Source organism: Melampsora larici-populina (genome assembly GCF_000204055.1).
Source record: "Melampsora larici-populina 98AG31 unplaced genomic scaffold MELLAscaffold_39, whole genome shotgun sequence".
Lineage (NCBI taxonomy): Eukaryota > Fungi > Basidiomycota > Pucciniomycetes > Pucciniales > Melampsoraceae > Melampsora > Melampsora laricis-populina.
This window is the reverse complement of record NW_006768803.1, coordinates 522,044-543,929: the sequence shown is the minus strand read 5'-3', so window position 1 is coordinate 543,929 and position 21,886 is coordinate 522,044. Positions and strand designations below refer to the sequence as shown.

The following is a 21,886-nucleotide window of genomic DNA, read 5'->3' as shown; positions in this document are numbered from 1 at the left end:
CTTTGGGTATTATAATTTCATGTAAAGAGCTCCACTGATACTTGCCTAAAGTGAATCTTCAAATCAATGACTCTGGTTCAAAAGTATGGCACATGGTCATTGAACAAATTATTTCAATTGCAATGTGTGCTGCAGATCACAATTTCACAGCTGCCATATGGGTCTGCATAGATGGGCTTTGTTAAGCTAATCTTGTGCTGGTTTTTGCTAATTTATTTTCCAACAAATATATCACTCTTGTATACTTGGGTACATATAGGGCATACACATGGTGTGGAATGTCATGGCAATAGCATGTTAAGAGAAAAAGTAATTTAGTTAGGTCCTGTTATATTATCATCCTGTTTTGATCATCATTGGACCTTGAATTTCCTGTGTTACTTGAAAAGCTACACAAAAGCTCTTGGCCCTAATTGATACCAAATCTTGAGCTGCTCATCCCAAACATGTGCTGTGTTTTGTTGAGGTGGAATTCAGTCAAATCACAGACATGACCAACAGGACAAGGAGATGTGTTTAGCCCCTTGTAGCACCCAGAGTGAGTCTCTGACCTGGACTTGGGGCTGCCTGTGCCAACATAGGACAACACTGAGCAACCCCACCTTGACTTCACTCCTCCAATACCAACCCTTGGATGTGACCTTTCTAAGTTTCTAATCCAAGGTAATTCTTAGTGCAAAAGAATACCTCAGATCACAACCTTGGATGAAGTCTGTCAGGATTTGCCTCCAATGATGCCTTTGATTTCTCAACCCAAAGAATCTATGTTGGCAATGCTTGGCTTGGTATTTGGTCACATATGTGTTAGTTGTTTTGAAGACCACATTCAAGAATATTTGACATATATTTGAGGATAACTTTCATGGTTGTGAGAAATGATGTGCTAGTGAACTTGTATCTTTCTGTGATGGTCGCTATTGGAAATTGTTAAAGATTTTGCTCCTAGACTGGTACAAATCTGTCTGGATGATCCAAAGGGATTTGATTGCAGCCAGGACCCTGGAATGCCCCCATAAGGGGTAGTAATCTAGAAAACTTCACCTTGAACTCCCACAGAGTCAAAATTTATGACATTATAACAGCTTGCTCAGATTCTGCCCAATTGTGCCTTTAAGTTTGGTTTTTGCCGTTTTTTTTCTGGTTTTTGTAGTCCTGGCCAGCCTTTGGGCGGTGCTAGTCTGCGATTGTGCATTATTGTTCTGAAGATTTCCAGATAATTTTTCCCAGAATTTCAGAAAGAAAAATTATAGTGGTATCTGGCCTTTTGTTGTTCTGGAAGTTTGAACGCCCCAGCAGTCCAGAATGCCAGAATCCTGAGTACATGACTGCGGCACAAAGTGGAACCTAGCTCACAGGAATTTATGTTTTCCAGAACACCAAACACCAGAAGGGTTCTGGTGTTCTGGAAAAAATCTTCTGGAAATTTTCTGAACAATATTTGTATACCATACACCGTGTCCCTGTGGTGTTTGCCCGTCAATGTGCGCACACGAGTTGACTTTGTGCCTCAAAAGCAGTCCGTGTGCGCTCATTGTCAAGAGACTGCCACAAGGACATGATGATAATTGTAAGACCCTCTTAGAGCTATGTATGGGCAACCACTGTGAGGAAAGCTCTGTTACTTGAGTCTGAGTATGCAGTGTATTACTCAGACTTGCAGAGTGCATACACAGAATCTGAGTGACAATTTGTCACATTGTTGAAGCGTGAGTTTACAGCATGCTAAGCACCCTCAAGTCATGGCTTTTCCCTCCTTAGACTAAACTGCCTTATGTAGGTCCTACCATACACATGTATGGATGAATTACTGACATACACATGTACATCTTGCTCCTTGAGCTTGGATTTTAGCTTGAATTGAATCACCATACTGCATGGCTAAAAGTACGTTAAGTGGCCAGTGTAGGTCCCTCTGTATGCCACAAACATATGCAACAGCAGCCCACAAATATGTGCCCTTAGAGCATCTCCAGTGGTCCCCCAATTGTGTGAGGTCTGAAACAGACCCCCAATCATTATTTTGGGATGTAGGGGGTAAAAAAACACCTCACACAGTGGTGTACCTAGAGTGGGGGTCAATACTTGGTTGAGTGAATCAAATATGCTTGAACAAGGATAATAGAGGAGCAATACATTTGTTTTCACAAAGGTTGGCTGTACAGGTGTTCTGTATTGGTCATGTGGAAGCAGTGGCACGTGATGTCAAGAGCCCACCTAGATCAAGCTGTCACCCGGCAACTATCCGGTGATATGAGCCCATTCCGCCAACCGAACAGTTGGCTATTGTGGAAAAAAACCCGGCCGGTTTTTCTCTGGCCGGTTTTTTTCTGTTAAAATACCAAATCCGCCAACCAAACCGGATATCCGGTGTTCAGGCCAACAAAATCACGCTCGGCCAAAAAAAAATCACGCTCAGCTGAAATTGAGCCCAGCTCTATGCCTACCCAAGGCTTTCTTGACCGGTCCGGGTCATTTTTGGATGGTCTTATTGTTTTTCTTTGAGTCACCAAATAAAATCTTATTATAAATCTTATTATAGTTTATCTGAAAAAAATCATTCATTGGTCTATCACCGCTCAATCACAATTGAATAAAACTCAAATCAACAATTCACAATGTCTTCAGCCCCAGGTACCACTACTGACACCGCCTCCCAAGCCAAAAATTCCAATCTCGGGGATACTTCTTCAACTGCAACTGCTCGTATAAGCTGGGTTTGGAAGTATTTTGTTAAGCTAACTGATTCAGAAAAAAACAAGTGTCAATTTGTAGTGGCCAATGGAAAAGAATGTGGGAAGGAGTTGACCTGTGATACGAGGGGTAGTACATCATCCATGAAGAACCACCTTGAAATCAAACATGGTATGTGTGATGGAATTTTATCTGATCATGAAGGGACCATTGTTGGAGCTTTCAAGAAGGCCAAAACAGGTCACACAGCGAGTCCTTTCATTTTTTGAAAGGATATTCAATACATCAATAAATTACACGTGCTCACAAAATCCTTGTTTTACAATCTCATTTGATAGAATAAACTCAACATCGCCACCCTCAAGACACACATGTGTTATTTTATAGCCGATTATGATCTCCCGTTCTCAATTGTCAAAAAACCATTGTTTCAAAGACTCTTGCAACTATGTAGCCCTCACACAGCCGGTATGCTTGTCAAACGGACGGCAACCGCTAATCATATGCGCTGCATTTACTATCACTATGAGGAATTCATTAAAAAGCTTCACTTTGGACCTTGAAAATCAATTGCAATCACTCAAGATGCTTGGACATTGCCAAACAATGTCCCGTTTATGTCTCTCACCGGTCACTTTATCAATAACAACTGGGATCTCATGGATATCACTTTAGGTATTGCTGAAATCAAAGGTTAGTTCCATTGCTTCATCGCTTGTTAATTCAACTCTTCCAAAGAGACTGATGTGATCTTCCAGGTGCACACAATGCCAACAACTTTGCTAGCATCATCCTCAACTATTTGAAGAAATACAATCTAACAAGAAAGTTGAGTGCAATGACCGCAGACAACATCAGTACAAACACAGCAATTGGTTGAGTGATTGGATCAACAGAAGGAATGAACTTTGATCATAAGACCCAGTTTCATGGGTGTGTAGCTCACGTAATCAACCTTGCTGCGAAAGAAGGCTTAAAGGTATTTGGTGAAATCATTGAAAACAACAAGGACAAGGCTGAACCAACATCAAACATACATACTCTTGTCGACCCACCCAATGTGACTCAAGTCAATCTCAAGACTATTTACAACCTCTGCCATGGCCTAATGGCGTGTACCCGGTGTGGAAAGCAGAATATACGCTCCAAACTCATCCTCTCTTTATACGCATCTTTTTTAGCGTAGACTTTTTTTAATGGGCTCATATTAATTTTTTACTCGCAAGCATCTCATCTCACTTTTCAATGCATTTTAATTCAATTTAATTCATTTCTTTATTTCAAAAACAACTATAAAAGACTAAAAGAATACAAGACAAGAGAATTAAATAAAATAAAGTATAAGAAACAATAGAAGGTAAAGAGGAAAATCGAAAATTAGAAAGAGGAAGATTAGTCAGGGACTGCAAAAGAGGACTCGGGCGGAGAGAAGGAAGAAACTCACCTATCAAAGGGTACAAATCGAAAGAACAAGATAGACTCGAAAGATATCGATCAGAGAAAAAAATTTTAAACTAGGGATTGAGCTACCAAAATCGAACGAGGACTAGAAGAAAGAACAATAGAAAGAAAGGGATAAGTTAGAGTGAACAACAAGAGAGAAGAGAAAGAAAGATGGAAAGAGAATAAGACATACCTGAGAAGAAGAGAAGATCGAACCTAAGGAACTGAAATAAAAGATCGAAGTCGAAGCGAAGCTAGAGAAGGATGAAAGAACAGGAAGGAGATTAGACACCAGTTAGTAAACAATAAGAAAGAAAAAGAATAGAGAAAGAAAAGATAGAAAGAAATAAGACATACCTGAGAAAAAGAAAAGGAAAGAATCGAGTCGAGTTGAAGTTTTAGTGTGGGAGGAGCCAAGAGAATCGGTCGGATGAGCTAGGAGCAAAGTAGAGGAGGAATCGGTCGGAGGATGGAGCGTTGAAGGGTATATAAGGGGAGCTGTTTTTGAAAGAAAAAGGGAATCATCGTATGGGGGTGTTCGTGTTTTTGTGTAGTGTTCGTGTCTGAGTGTTATTGTGTGCATCTAAAAGTGTGATCGAGTATCTTAAAAGTATTATTGTGTGGCTTGAGATCGAATGAGTGTTGGTGTGTAAGGGTTCTATCTTGAAGTTAGAAATCAAAAGCAAGAGTTTGTTTAGTTAGTTAATCGCATAAACAGAAAGAGTTAGAAAAGGAAGAGAACGTACCTAGTTAATCGATTGTTTTGTGTGTTAGCATTTAAAAGCGAAGTCTTGTGGCTTGGTTTCTTTTTTTTTGTCGGTTGTTTTATTAGCTGCTGAGCTGTGTCGAAATTCAGTCGTGAGGGCGTCGAAACCGGAATTCAGCGACAAACCCGCCTCTTGATCCAAGTCGAGGCCGGGTCGAACGGGTTCCGGGCTACATAGACCGGACCTGTGTGTAATTTATTACACTTCGCCATAAAATCTCTAAGATTCAAAATTCACATAACTTCGCATCACAACGTCGTGTAGAGTCGAGTGTGGTATCATCGGAGTCCGCCAAACTTTGCGGAGCCTTTGAAAATCTTAAATTTGTGTTACAGGAGGAATTTGTGGGGATAGAAAATTGTTAAGAGTTGTTCTAGTTCTTTTCAAACTGCAACAAAATTAAGGTTGAAGGCAGCGTAAAAGCACCGTAGTTTCATCCGCTCTTACGAGTGGTGATTCTTACCTTCTCCGGCTCAGCCTACGCTACACTGCGTAGGAGTTCTACACCGGTATAGCCCTCAATGTGCTCAAGCTTTTGCCAACATTGTCAAGATGAGACGTGACTTTGATCTGGTGATGGCTTCTGCAGCTTCCTCAAACACTTCCACCAACGCTTCTGCCAACACAGCGGGTACTTCCACCCCTGCTACTAACAATTTGGGTGCTACCAATTCTCTTCCCGCTGCAGAGCAAGATGCTGCTGAGAACGAGGCTGTTGACTATATGTTGAAAGATCCAACTATTGACCACGTGGAGCCAGCTCAAAGACAACCTACTAACACCCCAAATCGACTGATTGTTGATGTTCCAACAAGGTGGAACTCATCTTATCATATGTTTTGACGACTTCTTTGACTCCAAGAATCTTGTGACAAGTTCTGCAAGGGTCAAGATTTTCAAAAGTTTGCTCTGTCACCTACTGAGTGGAAATATGTCAAACAAATGTGTGATTTTTTAGAACCACTCAGTGAGGCAACCGAGATTTTTTGTAAGTCAAAGTTCCCAACCATGCATCAAATTGTTCCAATCTACGTTGTAGTCTTACAAGGACTCAAATCAGTAAGTCTTTTGTGTTAAACTCACATGTACTTTGAAATTTGCTAATCTGAATGGCTGTACACATAGGTGTCTGGAAGATATGATTTTGATCAATTAAAGCCTGCTGCAAACAAGATGATTGCTAAACTTGAAGATTACTTCAAGAAAGTGCTTGCCAAACCCGCACCGGTCTGTGCCACCATCCCGGATCCACGTCTCAAGTTACATTATTTCCAAGTGAGTACATTTGTACTCTTTCTGCCTTAACTTTGTACTGATCATCATTTGATTGAAAAAAGGAACAAGCATTGCTCTTTTCCAAGTACGACATTGATGTGTCAGAATTTAGGTACGGAAGCCCTGAGTGAGGGGGGTGTGCCACCTCATTACATATGTACACAACACACAACACACAACACACAACACACAACATGAGTGAGGGGGGTGTGCCACCTCATTACACGTAAACACAACACACAACAAGCAAGGGGGGGGTTCCACGGTCCACCTCATTACACACATGTAACCCAAACACAATATACAATGACTCATCACCCAAGTATATAACATACTCCACACTTCACGTTTTGGTTTGATTGGATTTCAAAAATGAGAAAACAAAAGATCAGTGGTCTTGAAAGAGGACTCAATCAAAGAAGAAGAGGCTTCATTAGCAATGAGATCTGATTGAAATGATTCGGATTTTGATGGTCAATATCATGGTGCATTGATTGAAGATTTTGATGAAAAGACTGGAATGGTTTTAGGTAAATGGACTTTGTTACCTGATTTGATTCATTCTAGAGTTTTGAGAGATCAGTTTGAAGGTGTGTTGGATTTGGTTAATTTAATGAAATCCAATTCAATGGGTGTCATTTGACTTCTCAATGTGCTTCAACTTCTCATGATCAACTGAATTCTACCAATGCCAATCCATATAACCAACTTTTAATCTTTATCTCACGTTCAATCAAATCACATTGGTTCACACTCTCAAATTTATCAGCTTTTGAATCACCATACACCACCCTACACCACCACTAGCACCAGCTCAATACTTTAACCCGATTAAAACCTACTAAACAAGAACCCACTAAAATGATCAAACTGTTAAACTTTATAAATCATGATATTATCTAAAGTTTCAAAACATTTCTTAGGATTGCATCAATCTACCAACTTTTTTTTATTCTAAGTCCTAATGAATTCAGAATGACAGGATTAATGAATTGTTTGATTTGATTCTTAAGAGTTTGGGTCAGAAACGTTTGATGGCTTATGGAAGGTCTGGATTGAAAGTTTGTTAAAGACAGATCCAATTAGTTGGTGGAATGGGAAAGAAGATCGGATTTGGTTTGTTAGAGATTGGTTAAATGATTGGTTTACAAGGTTTCATGAGCTGAATCAAATTGATGAGGATCCAAGGGAAAAGAGGAAGATTCAGTTATTGAGGAAGGGGGCTGAGGATTGCATTTGATCAATCCGCTTACAGGATCAAAGGGACACACGAGAGGATGAGGATGAGGATGAGGATGAGCTGAGCATTGATTCCAAGGGTTCAAGAGTTGGTGTGAATGTGATTTGTGTTTTTTGTTATGGGTTTTGATGAGTGATGAGTGATGAGTGTTTGTTTTGATATGTGTTCTAAGTTTTTGTTACGTGTAATGAGGTGGATCGTGGCACACACCCCTTGCTCATGAGTGTTGTGTGTTGTGATATTGTGTTTGTGTTATGTAGTGTGATGAGTTGGCACACCCCCCTTTCTCAGGACTTCTGTATTTAGGCCAATGTTTGAACTAGAGGCCATAAGATTTGAAACCAATGCACCAATTCCCAAATCCATTACTAGCAAAAGATCACCAACTGCTGCAACATCTACTTCTCAATATTTTGAAGATGCAATCTTTGGCACCCGAGACGATTCACAACAGCATTCAATTCAGACTGAGATCACTCAATACCTTGGCGATAAGCTCAAAAGCCGTGACCATCATGTATTGAACTTTTGGAAAGATCGAGTAGCCATTTATCCCAGTTTGGCCAACATGGCCATGGAGTTTCTGGCAATTCCGGCAACTAGCTGTCCGTCCGAGGGGCAATTTAACAAGACCAAAAGAATCTTGGGTCCTCAGCGTAGTAACCTCTCATGTCTACATGTTGAGTGTGAGGGTTGGTGCTCTCAAAGAGTACTCTATGCTCACTAGTTGGATATGGGAATGAGGTGGTTTTTGTTATTTTCTCTTCTTTAATCAAATATGTAGTAGCTACACTTAGGATTAAAGAGAGACAGTAACAGAAAGTATAAACACTAGCAGTCTGCTGGGATAAATCCTGGCAGACTACAGCTAGATGACTCCTTAAAAGGAGATTTGATGTATTATTATTTAATACTTGGGAGGAAGCTGGATCCAAGGCTTCCCTTCAACCTTCTAATGTAGCAAGGTGAAGAGTGATGTCAAGATCACTACTCTGGTTGTTCTTATAGTCACCAACTTGGGGTTATTCTTACGGTCACCAACCTGAGTTCTTCTTAAGGTCACTAGCCTGGGGTTGTTCTTAAAGTCACCAACTTTGAGAGATCTACTTAGGGGAAGTAGAGGATCCAGAAGGAAGGAGTACTACTAACTTCTAGTCAGGAAACTCTTTAAAGTAGAGAAGTGAATCACTAGTCTTATATATTATAAGACTCTTGATTATATACTTCTATATAACTTTAAAGGGGATCTTTAAAAGTATAGTGTAGTAAAAAACTTGGGGGAAATTCTCTGAAGGCTGAGAGAGGAGGGGTTTATATACCTTCCTCTCTAAACCTAACTGTGGTGATATTTGTGATTATCACTACATTGGTTCAGGGTTGATCATTAATATATGTTAATGATTATTACTAGTAATGCTTAATTACATATACATGTTATGTATAATATGTAATATAAGCATTTTAACTCTTGACACTGAGTTATGAGGTGTAAATGGTGTTTTGTTACATATTACATGTTGTTTTAAGTGTACAAGCAGACGCAAAAAGTTTATGTCACCCCCTGGCCCCGACTAGTGTACTAACCGGACAAGTGTACTGTGTAACATATGTAATGCGAATTTGACTTTGAAGGTACCATCAGATTTAGGTCGATAGCTCTCAATTCATTCTTTTTACATGGTTGACCTCTCTCAGGGCTCAGCATTGCAATGAAGATAAGTTGCAAACATGCTACAATCATACACATCCAACGAGAAAAAGGGCAAATCATGATTTTGATACACCCGATCCGAGTTAGGCGAGTTTCAAATGGGTGGTGACGAACAAAGATAATGGAATAAGAGATCACGGTAATCTAAGCTAGCGAGCCACTAAAAACTAAAGATATAGTGTGTTGAGAATCAAAAAGGACCTAAGTAGATATTGGATGTGATATGGAATACACACAACGAGGAAAAATTGGATAATGGGCAATTTTATTATGCTCGATCTCAGTCGGTTGACCAAGAGGGCATGATAGTAAGCTAAGCTAGCCAGACACTAAGAATAAAGATGTGATGTGTTGCAAATCAGAAGGAACCTAGGTAGATATTGGATGTGTAAGTATGAGGTGAAGGATGATCAGTTTGAATTGAAAATACATACATTTTTTTCACCATCGAGTATGACCACCATCTGCCTGAAGCACAGCCTGGATGCGGTCAGGCATCGATTCAACAAGTGAGCTGAGAATTTCATCTCCGATAAATTCCCACTCGTTTTGTAAAGCTATACACATCTTGGCTACTGTTTTGATATGATAATTCTGTGAGATAGATTTCTTCATGAGACGCCAGACATTCTCGATCGGATTCAGATCGGGACTGTTGGCTGGCCATTTGATCTTTGAGATGCCATGATGTTCCCGCCACTCTTTCGCCACTTTGCATCCATGGACCGGTGCACCATCTTCCATCAAGGTCATGTCATCTGAGCTCATACCAGAGGTGAAAAAAGGTTGGATGCTGCCTTCATAAACTTGTCCCACAAAGTCTGGCCCAGTTCGTTTTCCCGGCTCCATAAAGACAAGATCGAGCTTGGTGGTGTTTAAAAAAGCCCCCCAGATCATCACAGAGGTACGACCACTCTTGAAAGTTGGAACTAAGCATTCATTACGGTACTTTTTGGTGGGCTTGCGCCAGACTCGAATTTTCTCGGAGACTTTGCCAACCTCAAACGAAGACTCGTCCGACCAGATGATGTTCTTCCAATCGGCGACAGTCCAATGTTGATGGAGGCGTGCAAATTCAAGCCGCCTCTGAATGTGGTCGTCTTTGAGGAAAGGTTTACTAGCTGGGACCCTGGAATGGTAGCCGAGTTTGTTGAATACTGAGCGGATGAGACTTGGACTAGCATCGAGATCCAATTTAGAGGTTATATGTGCAGCAGATGCACGTCGATCACTTTTGATTTCTTCCTCCACACGCTGAATGTCTTGAACTGAAAGCTTTGGTGGCCTTCCCGAAGATTTGACTGGTATGAGATTGTGAGTCCTCTTATACCTCTGGATGACCGTAGATATTGTACTTCGTGGACGCCCCAAATGTTTAGCTATCTTACTTCCACTCATACCCCCCTCGTGGAGACCAGCTATACGGCCCAGCTCATCAGGTCTGAGATTACGAGTCTTCATGTGTGTAATGAAATAAATTTAATCGTCACAGTTGGTGTTGGAGTGGTTTCTGGTTATTTTATAACTTCAAGTCTGAGGAGGTCAAGTCACTGATCATACATAGATGCGCTCTCTTTAGTGCGGTTAGTACACTAGTCGGGGCCAGGGGGTGACGTAAACTTTTTGCGTCTGCTTGTACATGTGTATGTAATGAGTGTTTTGGTACATTGTATTACATGTTACATATAGTCTAAACTCAGTATGTACATGTAATTTAATTTATACATTATATTTTTGACGTTACAAGTTAGTTTTGGGTACATGTATATGTACTCAGGGCTGACATTGAGAGTCTTTTATGTGTAAAAGACTGGCACCAAATTTTTGGTCCTTTGAAACTTCCTGCCCTTATTGAGCTTGATGGCGATGAAGAATAGTGATTATTTTTCTCATCCACCTCTCCTTTTTGCTATTTTTTGTTATCTACATCCTATGAATACAAGCCTTCCAAATGATGAAATAACCGCCGGATATCTGGCGGAACTCTGTTTTTTTCTGCTGCTCCACCTGACTACCGAACCGGCCGGATTATCTGGTCACCGGATGGCTCCAAGGCTCCATCCAACATCCGGATCCAATGGATGATCTGTGACCAGGTGACAGCTTGACACCTAGAGCTTGCAGATGTTGAGGGCCCCTCTCAAAATCTGGAGACTCTCAATGTCTCACCCCGGATTATGTGAGGCCCGCTGGAGTTTTCTTTTGCAATTTGACCCTGCACCTTGTCAAGAGCCTGCACAATTGGGGGACCACTGGGCATGCTCTTACTCGTGGTAAAAACTACCATGAGACCCTGGACCTGGCCTGTGGGTTTGGCCAAAACTCCACAGTGGCTGCTGAAACCAGCTGATCAAAAACATAGGTCTGTCAAACCTGAATTTCAACTCTGTGGGAGTTCAAAGTGGACTTTTTTAGATGACTACCCCTCAAGGACCCCAGAATGCCCTCATATATGGTGGCACTCTGAGAGTCTGGGTATTAAAAACTGTCCTCACAGTGTGTAAGGGTTCTGGTCCAGGGTGTTAGAGAGCATAGCTCTATACAAGACCAATTTCTAGGTTTCAAGAGTGACTGATAATACTTTAAATTATGTGACACCACAGGCATCTATTAGGTTAAATCATATGTGAAACTTAATGTGGTGACAGAGTTCACAATAAGTTTCAAATTTGGATTGAAACCTATTAAAATACAAGGTCCCCCCTTGCCTTTAATAGGTTCCAATCAAAAAATTGAGACTTATTGTGGACTCAGACACCACAACTTTGCTCAATCGGGTCTCAAACATAATAATTCCTGCAGTGTGACAAGGGCACTAACTACAGTCAACTCTGATATAATTCATACCCCTTGTAACACATACTCTGGCCTAACCCATGCTTTTTTGGTGCATCATTTTCACTTTTTAGCCCAGAAGCCCATTGTGATAGCACATACTCTACCAAAACCCATACCAAAGGCTGTCCATAAAATGATATATGGGTTATGTCAGATGTATGAAGAAACATCAACATAATTTGTTATGTAATAATATTTTATGATGATTATTTCCATTAACAATTTGATTCCAATAATACATACAAGTGTAAGTATGATTTGTAAACATATTTGCAAACATTTGAGATCTTTGTAAATATGTATAACATAATCTAAAGATATATTTGAAATCATGTGAGTGAAAGCCTGTGAAAGACAGGAACGGACTCTAAGGGACTAGCAGCCAGTTCGACAGGGGTGAGGATTCATGGGAGACTCGGAGTTCATCCCCGGTCTCTTGCACCACACGCAGCAATCCAGATCTCCAGTGATCTTACACTGCAAGAAAAAATTGATTTTCCGCGGGGAATTTTGATTCCGAATGCGGGGAAAATCACATGACTTCCGTACGGCGTGCACACGGATCGGGTAGGTTGCTGTAGGTTGATGTACCGTACATGTTTTTTGTAGTGTTATGGCTCCGTCGCTCTCGGACTCCGTCGACCATCCACGGTACATTCAATCTCAATGCATCCCCTCTTCCATACTTGCTGGGAGTAATTTTGTTAAACAAAGATCAGAGAACGGATGTTTGCTTGATATGCATAGTGGCTGTGTGATCGTGTTGAAAAGCTTGGAACGAGACAATCAAACAAACAAAATCCGATTGATGAAGTCGATGTTCACTCTGTTGATAGAAGAGGAGTTTGGCTACATAAATTGAACTGTGAAGCTCAGGTAAACCAATCTGATGAGGTCTTTCAAAAGACTTTTTCCAAGCGACGAAAGCCTTGGTGATCGATGTTTTAGAACGGAGGGTGTTTAGCAAGGTTTAGCAAGGATGTAATTCTAACTCCAAATCCGTTCATCAAGTTCTCAGCAACTCTAAGTCTAGAAAATTTGATATCATTAGTCAGCATTGGTCACTTGAAGATTTGAAATATGTGAAATCGTTCGATCGATTCTTGAAAGTTGAGCAAAGCTGAACAAATTCTTATTCGCAAAAATACTTCCGTCACTATCAATACCAGTGGCGGTGCTATATGGCCAGCGCCCATATATATAACCATCTCCACTTCACATTTTCACAACATCAGGTTCGAGCACGTAGACCACCGAGTGAATAAAATAAGCTTGAAAGTCAAATATTAGAGTTTAGAAAATCATATCGTATCGACCATTGCTTATACGTTTAAGGAGATCCTTTTCGTCTCATCGACTCGTTCGTTTTAATTGGGTGTTGTTATAATTTTTTCAACTTTTAACGATTCTTATCTTCCAGTTCTATCAAACGCATTTTTCATTTTTACAAAGAACGAACCGAAGGACTCAATAATTATGACTTCTTGCACGAGTATGAACTCTGATTCCAATGTTTCAAAAGTGGATGTGCTCATCATTGGAGCAGTCAGTTGATTCTAAACTTTTCATAATCGAATCCTTTCGCTTCATTTTTAATCTTGAGTTATTTATTTCTGATATATAGGGACCAGCAGGTTTGATGGCTGCTGCTTGCTTGACTAAATATGGGATCAACAATATCAGAATTGTTGATAAAAGATCTACAAAGGTATTTTCGATAGTTCCGAAATCATTTATTTCACAAGCTTCAAATAAGATACTAACGATGATTAATTTCCTCAATTATTTATATTTTAGATTTATACAGGTCAAGCTGATGGATTGAATGCGAGAAGTTTAGAAGTGAGTATTTCACATTGAATGAGTATGGTAATGAACACAATGACTCGGAAAAACTTGCTCATGGTCATTCTTGATTAATTTTTCTTAGATTTTTCATGCTCTGGGTATGGGTTCTGAAATTATAAGGGAAATAAATGTATTTGGTGAAGTTTGTTATTGGGAACCAAATGAAAGTGGCGAAATTAAAAGAGCGTCAAGAAGTCCAGCTGTAAGTACGAAGAAATATCAATTATTGCCAAAGATGTAGATTCTGATTTTCGATTGTTTAATTATTTTAATTTTTCAAGACTTTACCCGGCCTTTCGAAATTTCGCTCATCTTGTTTACATCAAGGTAGAATTGAGAAACATTTGATAGACAAGATATCAAAATGGTCAATTTCTTCCAATCAATCAAATGATCAAAATCAAAAAAGAGTGATTGTAGAAAGAGCAGTTTGTCCAGATTCGATTGAATTACCGCCAATTACATCTTCGCCATTATCAGATGAAGATGAAGACCACATCACATTAACATTACGACACTTGTCAGAATCTGAAGCTCAACCTGCCCAATTCTTACCTTCTACAAACGATGGTCTCTTTAGATCTAATGTTTTTGACGATGAAGAATCGAGTTTAGGATCAACGCTTAATGATTTACCAATAAAAGAAAGCTTAGAAACTATTCAATGTAAATTCGTTATTGGGACTGATGGAGCCAGATCTTGGACTAGGAATGCTTTAGGATTAAAATTGATTGGTGAAAGTTTGAATTATTTTTGGGGTGTTTTGGATGGAATTCCTGCTACCAATTTGTAAGTGAACGTTCTCTAATGTTAAAATTAGATCATCAACTAAATGAGGGTTTCATCGATTTTGCTCAAAAACAGTCCGGACATTAGAATGAGATGCGCTGTACATTCTGCTGAAAATGGGTCAGTGATGATAATCCCGCGCGAGAAAGATTTGGTTCGACTTTACATCCAACTACCTCAACCTCCTGAAGGTCAAAGGCCCAATCGAAATGATGTCACACCCGAAAAGTTATTAGAAGTGGCCAATTCAATCTTAGCTCCTTACACCATTCGTATACCGAAAATTGAATGGGTATGTTGTCTAATTGAAATGGTGCATTTGCGACAAATACTTACAGATTTTCTCATCCAAATCCTTAGTATACTTGTTACGAAATTGGTCAACGACTTGCCGATTCTTGGCAGTGGAACAATCGTGTCTTCATTGCAGGAGATGCTTGTCATACCCATTCACCCAAGGCAGGTCAAGGAATGAAGTAAGTCCACATCTCAGAATCATGCGGTCAACTTTCAAGAAATCATCTTTGAGTTGGATCTTTTACTGATCGAGTCCCTTGCCTTCTTTTTTTCCAAAGCACCTCCATGGCTGACACGTTTAATCTAGCTTGGAAGTTGGCCCATGTTTTACAAAAGAAGGCACATCCGAAGATCTTGGAAACTTATGAAACTGAAAGGTCAAAGATTGCACGTGAATTGATTATATTTGATCAAAAAGTAAGTCATGACAACCTCTGTCTGAAAAAACCTACTACGATTTTGATTGTCTTTTTTGTTATGTAAATCAGTTATCTAGTTTATTTTCAGGAAAACCGGCCAAAGATAAAGAAGATGAGAGTGGAATATCATTAGAAGAATTTCATGAAATTTTAGAAAGAGGAAAATATTTCACAAGTGGTACTACCGTAAATTACGAAAACAATCTACTCGTTGTGAAACAGACTGACTCAAATCTCAAGATCAAATCAAAACCAGACTTAGCGAAAAAAATTTCAATAGGAACTAGACTTCAATCACATCGAGTAGTTTGTTTAGCAGACGCAAAAGTTTATGATACCTTAGAGTTGATTCCAGCAGATGGGAAATGGAAACTTCTGATTTTTCCAGGTGATATTCAAGGAAATGAAAACTGCAAAGCTAAATTAGAGAAATTGTCCAACTTTTTAGCTGATGATCAAAAGAGCCCGATCAAAAGATTCACTCCTGTTGGGGATGAATCGGATTCAATTCTTGATTGTATCACTATTGCATCTTCACCTAGAATCTCATTAGAATTAGAACACTTTCATCAAATCTTGAGGCCTCTTCAAGGTCAACATGGATTTGGCTCTTATTTGAAAATGTAAGTTTTTTACTTTCATGGTATGTAACGACCAAAGTTCGATATGAATCAGTCTATTTGTGAAAAACTAATGGTTTTGATATTGATGATTAATCAGCTTCACAGATGATGAAAGCTATCATGATGGCCATGATCATGCTTACGAGAAATATGGTATAAATTCAAATTCAGGTTGTGTGCTTGTCATCAGACCCGATCAGCATGTTGCATTAATCTTAGATTTAGGTGATCATGCTGAATTGAGTAAGTTTAATTTCTTCATCAGCATTCAACACTATGAGGCAAACATTTATTGATTTTCCGCTCCTGTCTGTTCTTCTTTCTTTGTAGGTTCTTTTTTCGACCAGTTTATGATATCACCTCATCCTCCTTCAAGCTCTAGATTCAATGCAATTCCAATCAGATGACCATACTATCGTCCAAAGTTTCCTTCCTTACCGCTCATATCACTTTTATATGATCCTTTTGAATTCTCTTTCTTGATATCCTTGTTAGTTTTTGATATGTAGACGCCTCATGCAGAATTCAAACTGAAAAGACTATTTCATTATATCAGATTCGAAACCGTTTGGTTTGTTCCCTTGACTCGTCAATTTTTCTTGAAGAGCTCTTTGTAAATATTTCACAGTTGTCAACAAATCGATTTAATAGTACTACAATTTTCATGGTAGTTTTGTCTCAGGGTGTCTCTGCAGCCTTGGAATTGTATTGAGCTTTCTCGTTTGTATGTTTCTATTTCTTACATACAAGTTCTCTATCGATCGCCTATGTTCGGCTTCAGCTCCTTTCGACCTACGTTGTGCATTCATATTCCATAAATGTGACGTTGTGATGATAAAAAAGAGCACTTGTTATTTTGAATTGGCCTGCGGATGATGGCCCATCGGTAGTGCGACCCTTGGAAGCCGGACTGATAATCCATCCATTCGATTGGTCAGACATTGCCTGTTTCCCTCTGACGAACCGGTCAAGAGTCTACAATACGTGTTCTGCAGAGCAACAAATTGACATTGATTGGTTGTCCTAGCGCTGAGTCATAGCTTGCGTGGTCGACTCATAGTCATGAGGTTAAATGAAGGGGTCCCCGGGACAGGAATCCGCATCAAGCTGGCTGATGGCCACCAACAGCTTCGCAAATTCCAAATCTGAGAAGTGTTCTTTTAAAGCTCTAAGCCAATTTTAGTTCGATATGGACTCAAAAGTATTCGAAAGACGACCAGCTCCAGAATAAGCTCAACGCAAGCATATTCGGAGGACTAGCATCTGTTTCTTGACAAGATATCGATCAGGTTCACGAATTTGGATTTTGCTCTGCTAAATTTTCAAGTGTTTTAGTATTCTTCAATTCAACTTTCGAGCACGGGCAGCACCGTACAACATGAAAGGGCTTCATGAGAGTCTTGTAACACGCGTCGAGGGAATCTGGAGGAAAAATCATGATCAAATGGCAAAATAATCAAGAATGAATTTGCCAAGGTGTCACACCAGAATAACTCCGAATCGACTAGCTAGCTTGACCACTTCTACAAATCGATTTTCCTGATGAGATTTCTTAACCAGGCGAATCGGATTCATTAAGTCTCCACCCGAATGAAGTTCAAAAAAAGGCTGAAGGAAAAAAATGGCACGAATTCTATCTTGTGGACAGAAATTTTTCATCTTCCCTCGGCACACACGTTCTGCATCCGTTTTTTCCAAAAGATTACTTCTACTTTTCGATCCAATATCATCTTTTGATTTTAGTTGATCTATCATCATTTGACTTACAATTAGCTATATAAAACTCCTTACCTCTTTTATAACTTTTGGATTCTATCTAAGATTTTTAAAAATTGTAGAAGCACCATAATAAGTATGAATTCTTCTACGATGAACCACTCTGCCGACGACGTTTCGAAAGTGGACGTACTTATCATTGGAGCTGTTGGTTGACTTTCAATATTTTCACACTATTCCATTTCATAGCACTGATAAAACTATTAATCATACATATATATTCAGGGCCCAGCAGGCTTAATGGCCGCTGCTTGTTTAACAAAATATGGTATCAATAACATCAGAATAATCGACAAAAGGTCGACACAGGTAATTTTAAAGCTCCAAAACATTTTATTCCGCAAACTCCAACATCATACTCATCATTCGCTGTGTTTTTCCTCTAGATTTACACAGGTCAAGCCGATGGTTTAAATCCTAGAAGTATAGAAGTGAGAATGCTTTACTTACGATTTCTACAATCCAATCCAATCCATCCTCTTGAAACTTATCACCAATGTTTCTTATTTTGTTTGTTTTAGATCTTTCACGCTTTAGGAATGGGTCGTCAAATCATGAGCGAGTTAATTGAACATAGTGAATTTTGCTATTGGGAACCCAACCAAAATGGTGTCATCAATAGAACCGTAAGAAGTGCAGCTGTAAGTTGGATGAATATTTGACAATTTTAAGAGATTCAAATAACGAGACCCTAATTTATTCCACTGAACTTTCGAAAAATCAGACTCCACCCACCCTTTCAAACTTTGTTTCGTCTTGTTTACATCAAGGTCGAATTGAGAAACATTTGATGGATAGCATCAGAAATTGGTCAATGTCATCCAAACAGATCAATACCGATGAAAAGCCGAACTCAGTGTTGGTAGAAAGAGGAATTTGTCCTGATTCAATTCATTTACCACCTATCACATCTTCGCCTTTATCTAACGCAGACGAAGATCAAATAACATTGACCTTACGACATCTATCAGAATCTGAAGCTAAACCTGCCCAATTCTTACCTTCTACACAAGACGGCCTTTTCAGATCTAATGCATTTGACGACGAAGCTGATTCTAACCCAAATGGTTTGCCAGCGGAAGAAAGTTTGGAAACTATTCAATGTAAATTTGTTATTGGTACTGATGGTGCTAGATCTTGGACTCGGAGTGCTCTAGGATTCAAATTAATCGGTGAAAGCTTAAATTACTTCTGGGGGGTGATGGATGGAATTCCTGTTTCAGACTTGTAAGCGGAAGTTGCACAACATGAGACTATGGAATCTTGAGGGTTAACCAATATTCACTGCTCGCTTCCTCTTGAAACAGTCCTGATATCAGGTCGGTATCTGCTGTGCATTCCGCTGAAAATGGTTCTGTGATGACTGTTCCACGTGAAGACGACATGGTTAGAATTTACGTACAATTACCTCAGCCTGCTCATGGTCAAAGGCCCAATCGAAGCGATATCACTCCTGAAAAATTATTACAAGTTGCCAATTCGATTTTATCTCCATATATGATTAGTGTTCCTCAAGTTGAATGGGTAAATTCTTTCCGCGCGAATCACCCCTTTTGTCCTCGTACTTATTCTTATTTTTATCAAATGTCCAGTACACTTGCTATGAGGTTGGACAACGACTTGCCGATGCCTGGCAATGGAACAATCGAGTCTTCATAGCAGGAGATGCTTGTCACACTCATTCACCTAAGGCAGGTCAAGGAATGAAGTGAGTCATCATCATACAAATTGAAACCTTGGTACTTGACTTGTTTTTTTACTAACCTATTCCCTTGCTTTGCGCTACAGCACATCGATGGCTGATACCTACAACTTAGCTTGGAAATTGGCTCATGTTTTACAAAAGAAGGCTGATCCTAAGATTTTAGCAACTTATGAACTCGAAAGATCTAAAATTGCTCAAGAATTAATCACATTTGATCAAAAAGTAAGTCAACAGTGACACTTTTTCGTTCTCGATATAAAGAATGTTGAAATGACTCCAAAAATTCTTTGACAATCAGTTATCCAGTTTATTCTCAGGTAAACCTGCAAAAGGTACAGAAGATCCAGATGGCATTTCCATGGAAGATTTCCGTGAAATCTCAGAGAAAGGAAAATACTTCGCGAGTGGTACAACTGTCAACTATGAATCGAATGTACTCATCACCAAAGAAAACGATTCCAAACTAATCATCCAATCAAAACCAGACTTGGCTCAACTCGTACCAATTGGAACTAGACTTCAATCACGCCGAGTAGTTTGTTTAGCAGACGCCAATGTGTTCGATACATTAGCTTTAATTCCAGCAGACGCGAAATGGAAACTCATGATCTTCCCAGGTGATATTTTGGGAAATGAAGCTTGTAAAACCAAATTAGACCGACTATCCAACTTTTTAGCTAACGACCAAATCAGCCCGATTCAACGATTTACTCCTATCAGGGAGGACTCTGATTCAGTTATCGATTGTATCACTATTGTATCTTCACCTAGAGAAGCCTTAGAATTGAGTCAATTTCATCTAGTCTTAAGGCCTCTTCAAGGTCCATATAAATATGGTTCTTTCAGGAAAATGTAAGCAACTTTTTCTTACTATTTTTAAAAACAAAATCGATTTCTTGCGGAACTAATAGCATTGGCGGCTTTTTTTAATCCAGCTTCACAGATGAAGCAAGTTATCGTGAAGGCCATGGTCATGCTTATGAGAAATACGGTATCAACCCAGATGTAGGTTGTATGCTTGTTGTGAGACCAGACCAACATGTTTCATTAATCTTGGATTTAGATGACCATCTTGCATTGAGTAAGTCTTTCTTTTCAATTCACACTCCCATAGAATCTTGTCAGGTTGACTTTTTCTACCTCTTTCTATGATCCTCTTTAGGTTCATTTTTTGAGCAATTTATGATCTCACCCAATTCTGTTTCAAGTTCTACCTTCAATCCAGTTCCAATTCGATGATTGGATTTGAAAGAGGTCTTCATTTCCCCTGTTTTCCATTTCCTTTGCATTGTATCTTATTTGCATCGTACAACATTTCTCATTTCTCATTTCTCATTTTCATTTTTGCAAAACCATGTTGAAAAATCCATTTAATAAAATCTACCAATTGCATCAGATGTCAAACATATTGTTCGCTTAAATGTATTGCAATCAGAAGGCATCCTTAATCTACAATGGCCGCATATTGACTTACAATAAAAAAATACATTAATCCAATTTCTTGACCCTGGCGTACACAATCAACAAACCCCACAAATTCAAGCCATGATTCCATTGATACAAATACATATATGTTTGACAGCTCAAAAGATAGACTGCTTAAAACGAATAAAGATCAAGGTGGATGAATTTGCCAAGGCTTCAAAGCGGAATTAGATTGATTGGCCAAACCTGGTTGACTAGGTTTCTCAGGATTCAATCTATCTGCTATTGTTTTATAACCGGGTAAATTAGATTCATTCAATTCTATACCAGAATTGATCAATTCTACCAATTCATTGAAAGGTAATGGATAAGTTGGTTGTGAATTTTGATTTAAATTCATTTGACTGGTGTTTCAAAAACAAAAAGTAACAATGCTTTAGTGTAGTTTTTTTTGCAAGGGTTTTCTTTGGATATTATTGAAATGATTTTTGGTTAAAGGCTTTTCGGAGAAGCTCACTTTGAATTCTGATTCAAATCAACACTCGGCGTTGCTGGATTATCCACCATCGTGGCCTCATTCTCATGTGATTCCTCGTTTGATTCGATTTTATCCGTGTCTGATTCCGCTATCAGTTCGATCTGCGAACGTTCAATTGTGAAAGATTCAGTTTACCGCAAAATGGTTGCTTTGATAACTCGATATACAATAGGAACGACAGACGCACTTTGGTGGTTTGATTTAAGCATTCTTCTTCTCTGTTTGACATCGTTGGAAGCAAACTCCGTAGACCGTTGAGCAAGTCTTCATGAGTTTACATTCTAACATCTCAAACGGATGCACGAGATGCACGTCTTGATTCGAGAACGTACCTGGCCCCGTCGTGTGATGCCCGGGTCCTTCAGACTCGCGGACAGGACCGCACGGGTACACGCGTCTTTCGAAAAGATCGCCAAATTTCGATAGGATTGGACGGTCAACGCATACAACCATGTAGGAAATTTACCTGATCAGTTTGATTCTATAAACTTTGATACCTT

The 21,886-nt window shown here is 39.3% G+C and overlaps 2 protein-coding genes across 2 annotated transcripts; one reads left to right on the top strand and one right to left on the bottom strand.

The window, feature by feature from the left end:
* Nucleotides 1-13,459: 13,459 nt before the first annotated feature.
* On the top strand, nucleotides 13,460-20,575 carry MELLADRAFT_38407 (uncharacterized protein; the record flags this gene model as incomplete). The annotated part of the gene is made up of 10 exons (XM_007413895.1): nucleotides 13,460-13,510; nucleotides 13,590-13,673; nucleotides 13,763-13,807; nucleotides 13,896-14,015; nucleotides 14,095-14,603; nucleotides 14,679-14,895; nucleotides 14,964-15,079; nucleotides 15,179-15,317; nucleotides 15,389-15,942; nucleotides 20,359-20,575. 10 exons carry the CDS (start codon nucleotides 13,460-13,462, stop codon nucleotides 20,573-20,575), a joined length of 2,052 nt encoding a protein of 683 aa, XP_007413957.1.
* Nucleotides 20,576-21,038: 463 nt separating this feature from the next.
* Nucleotides 21,039-21,615, bottom strand: MELLADRAFT_109838 (uncharacterized protein; the record flags this gene model as incomplete). The annotated part of the gene is made up of 3 exons (XM_007413833.1): nucleotides 21,039-21,252; nucleotides 21,366-21,487; nucleotides 21,574-21,615. The coding sequence occupies 3 exons, from the start codon at nucleotides 21,613-21,615 to the stop codon at nucleotides 21,039-21,041; spliced, it is 378 nt and encodes a 125-aa protein (XP_007413895.1).
* Between the last annotated feature and the right edge of the window lie 271 nt (nucleotides 21,616-21,886).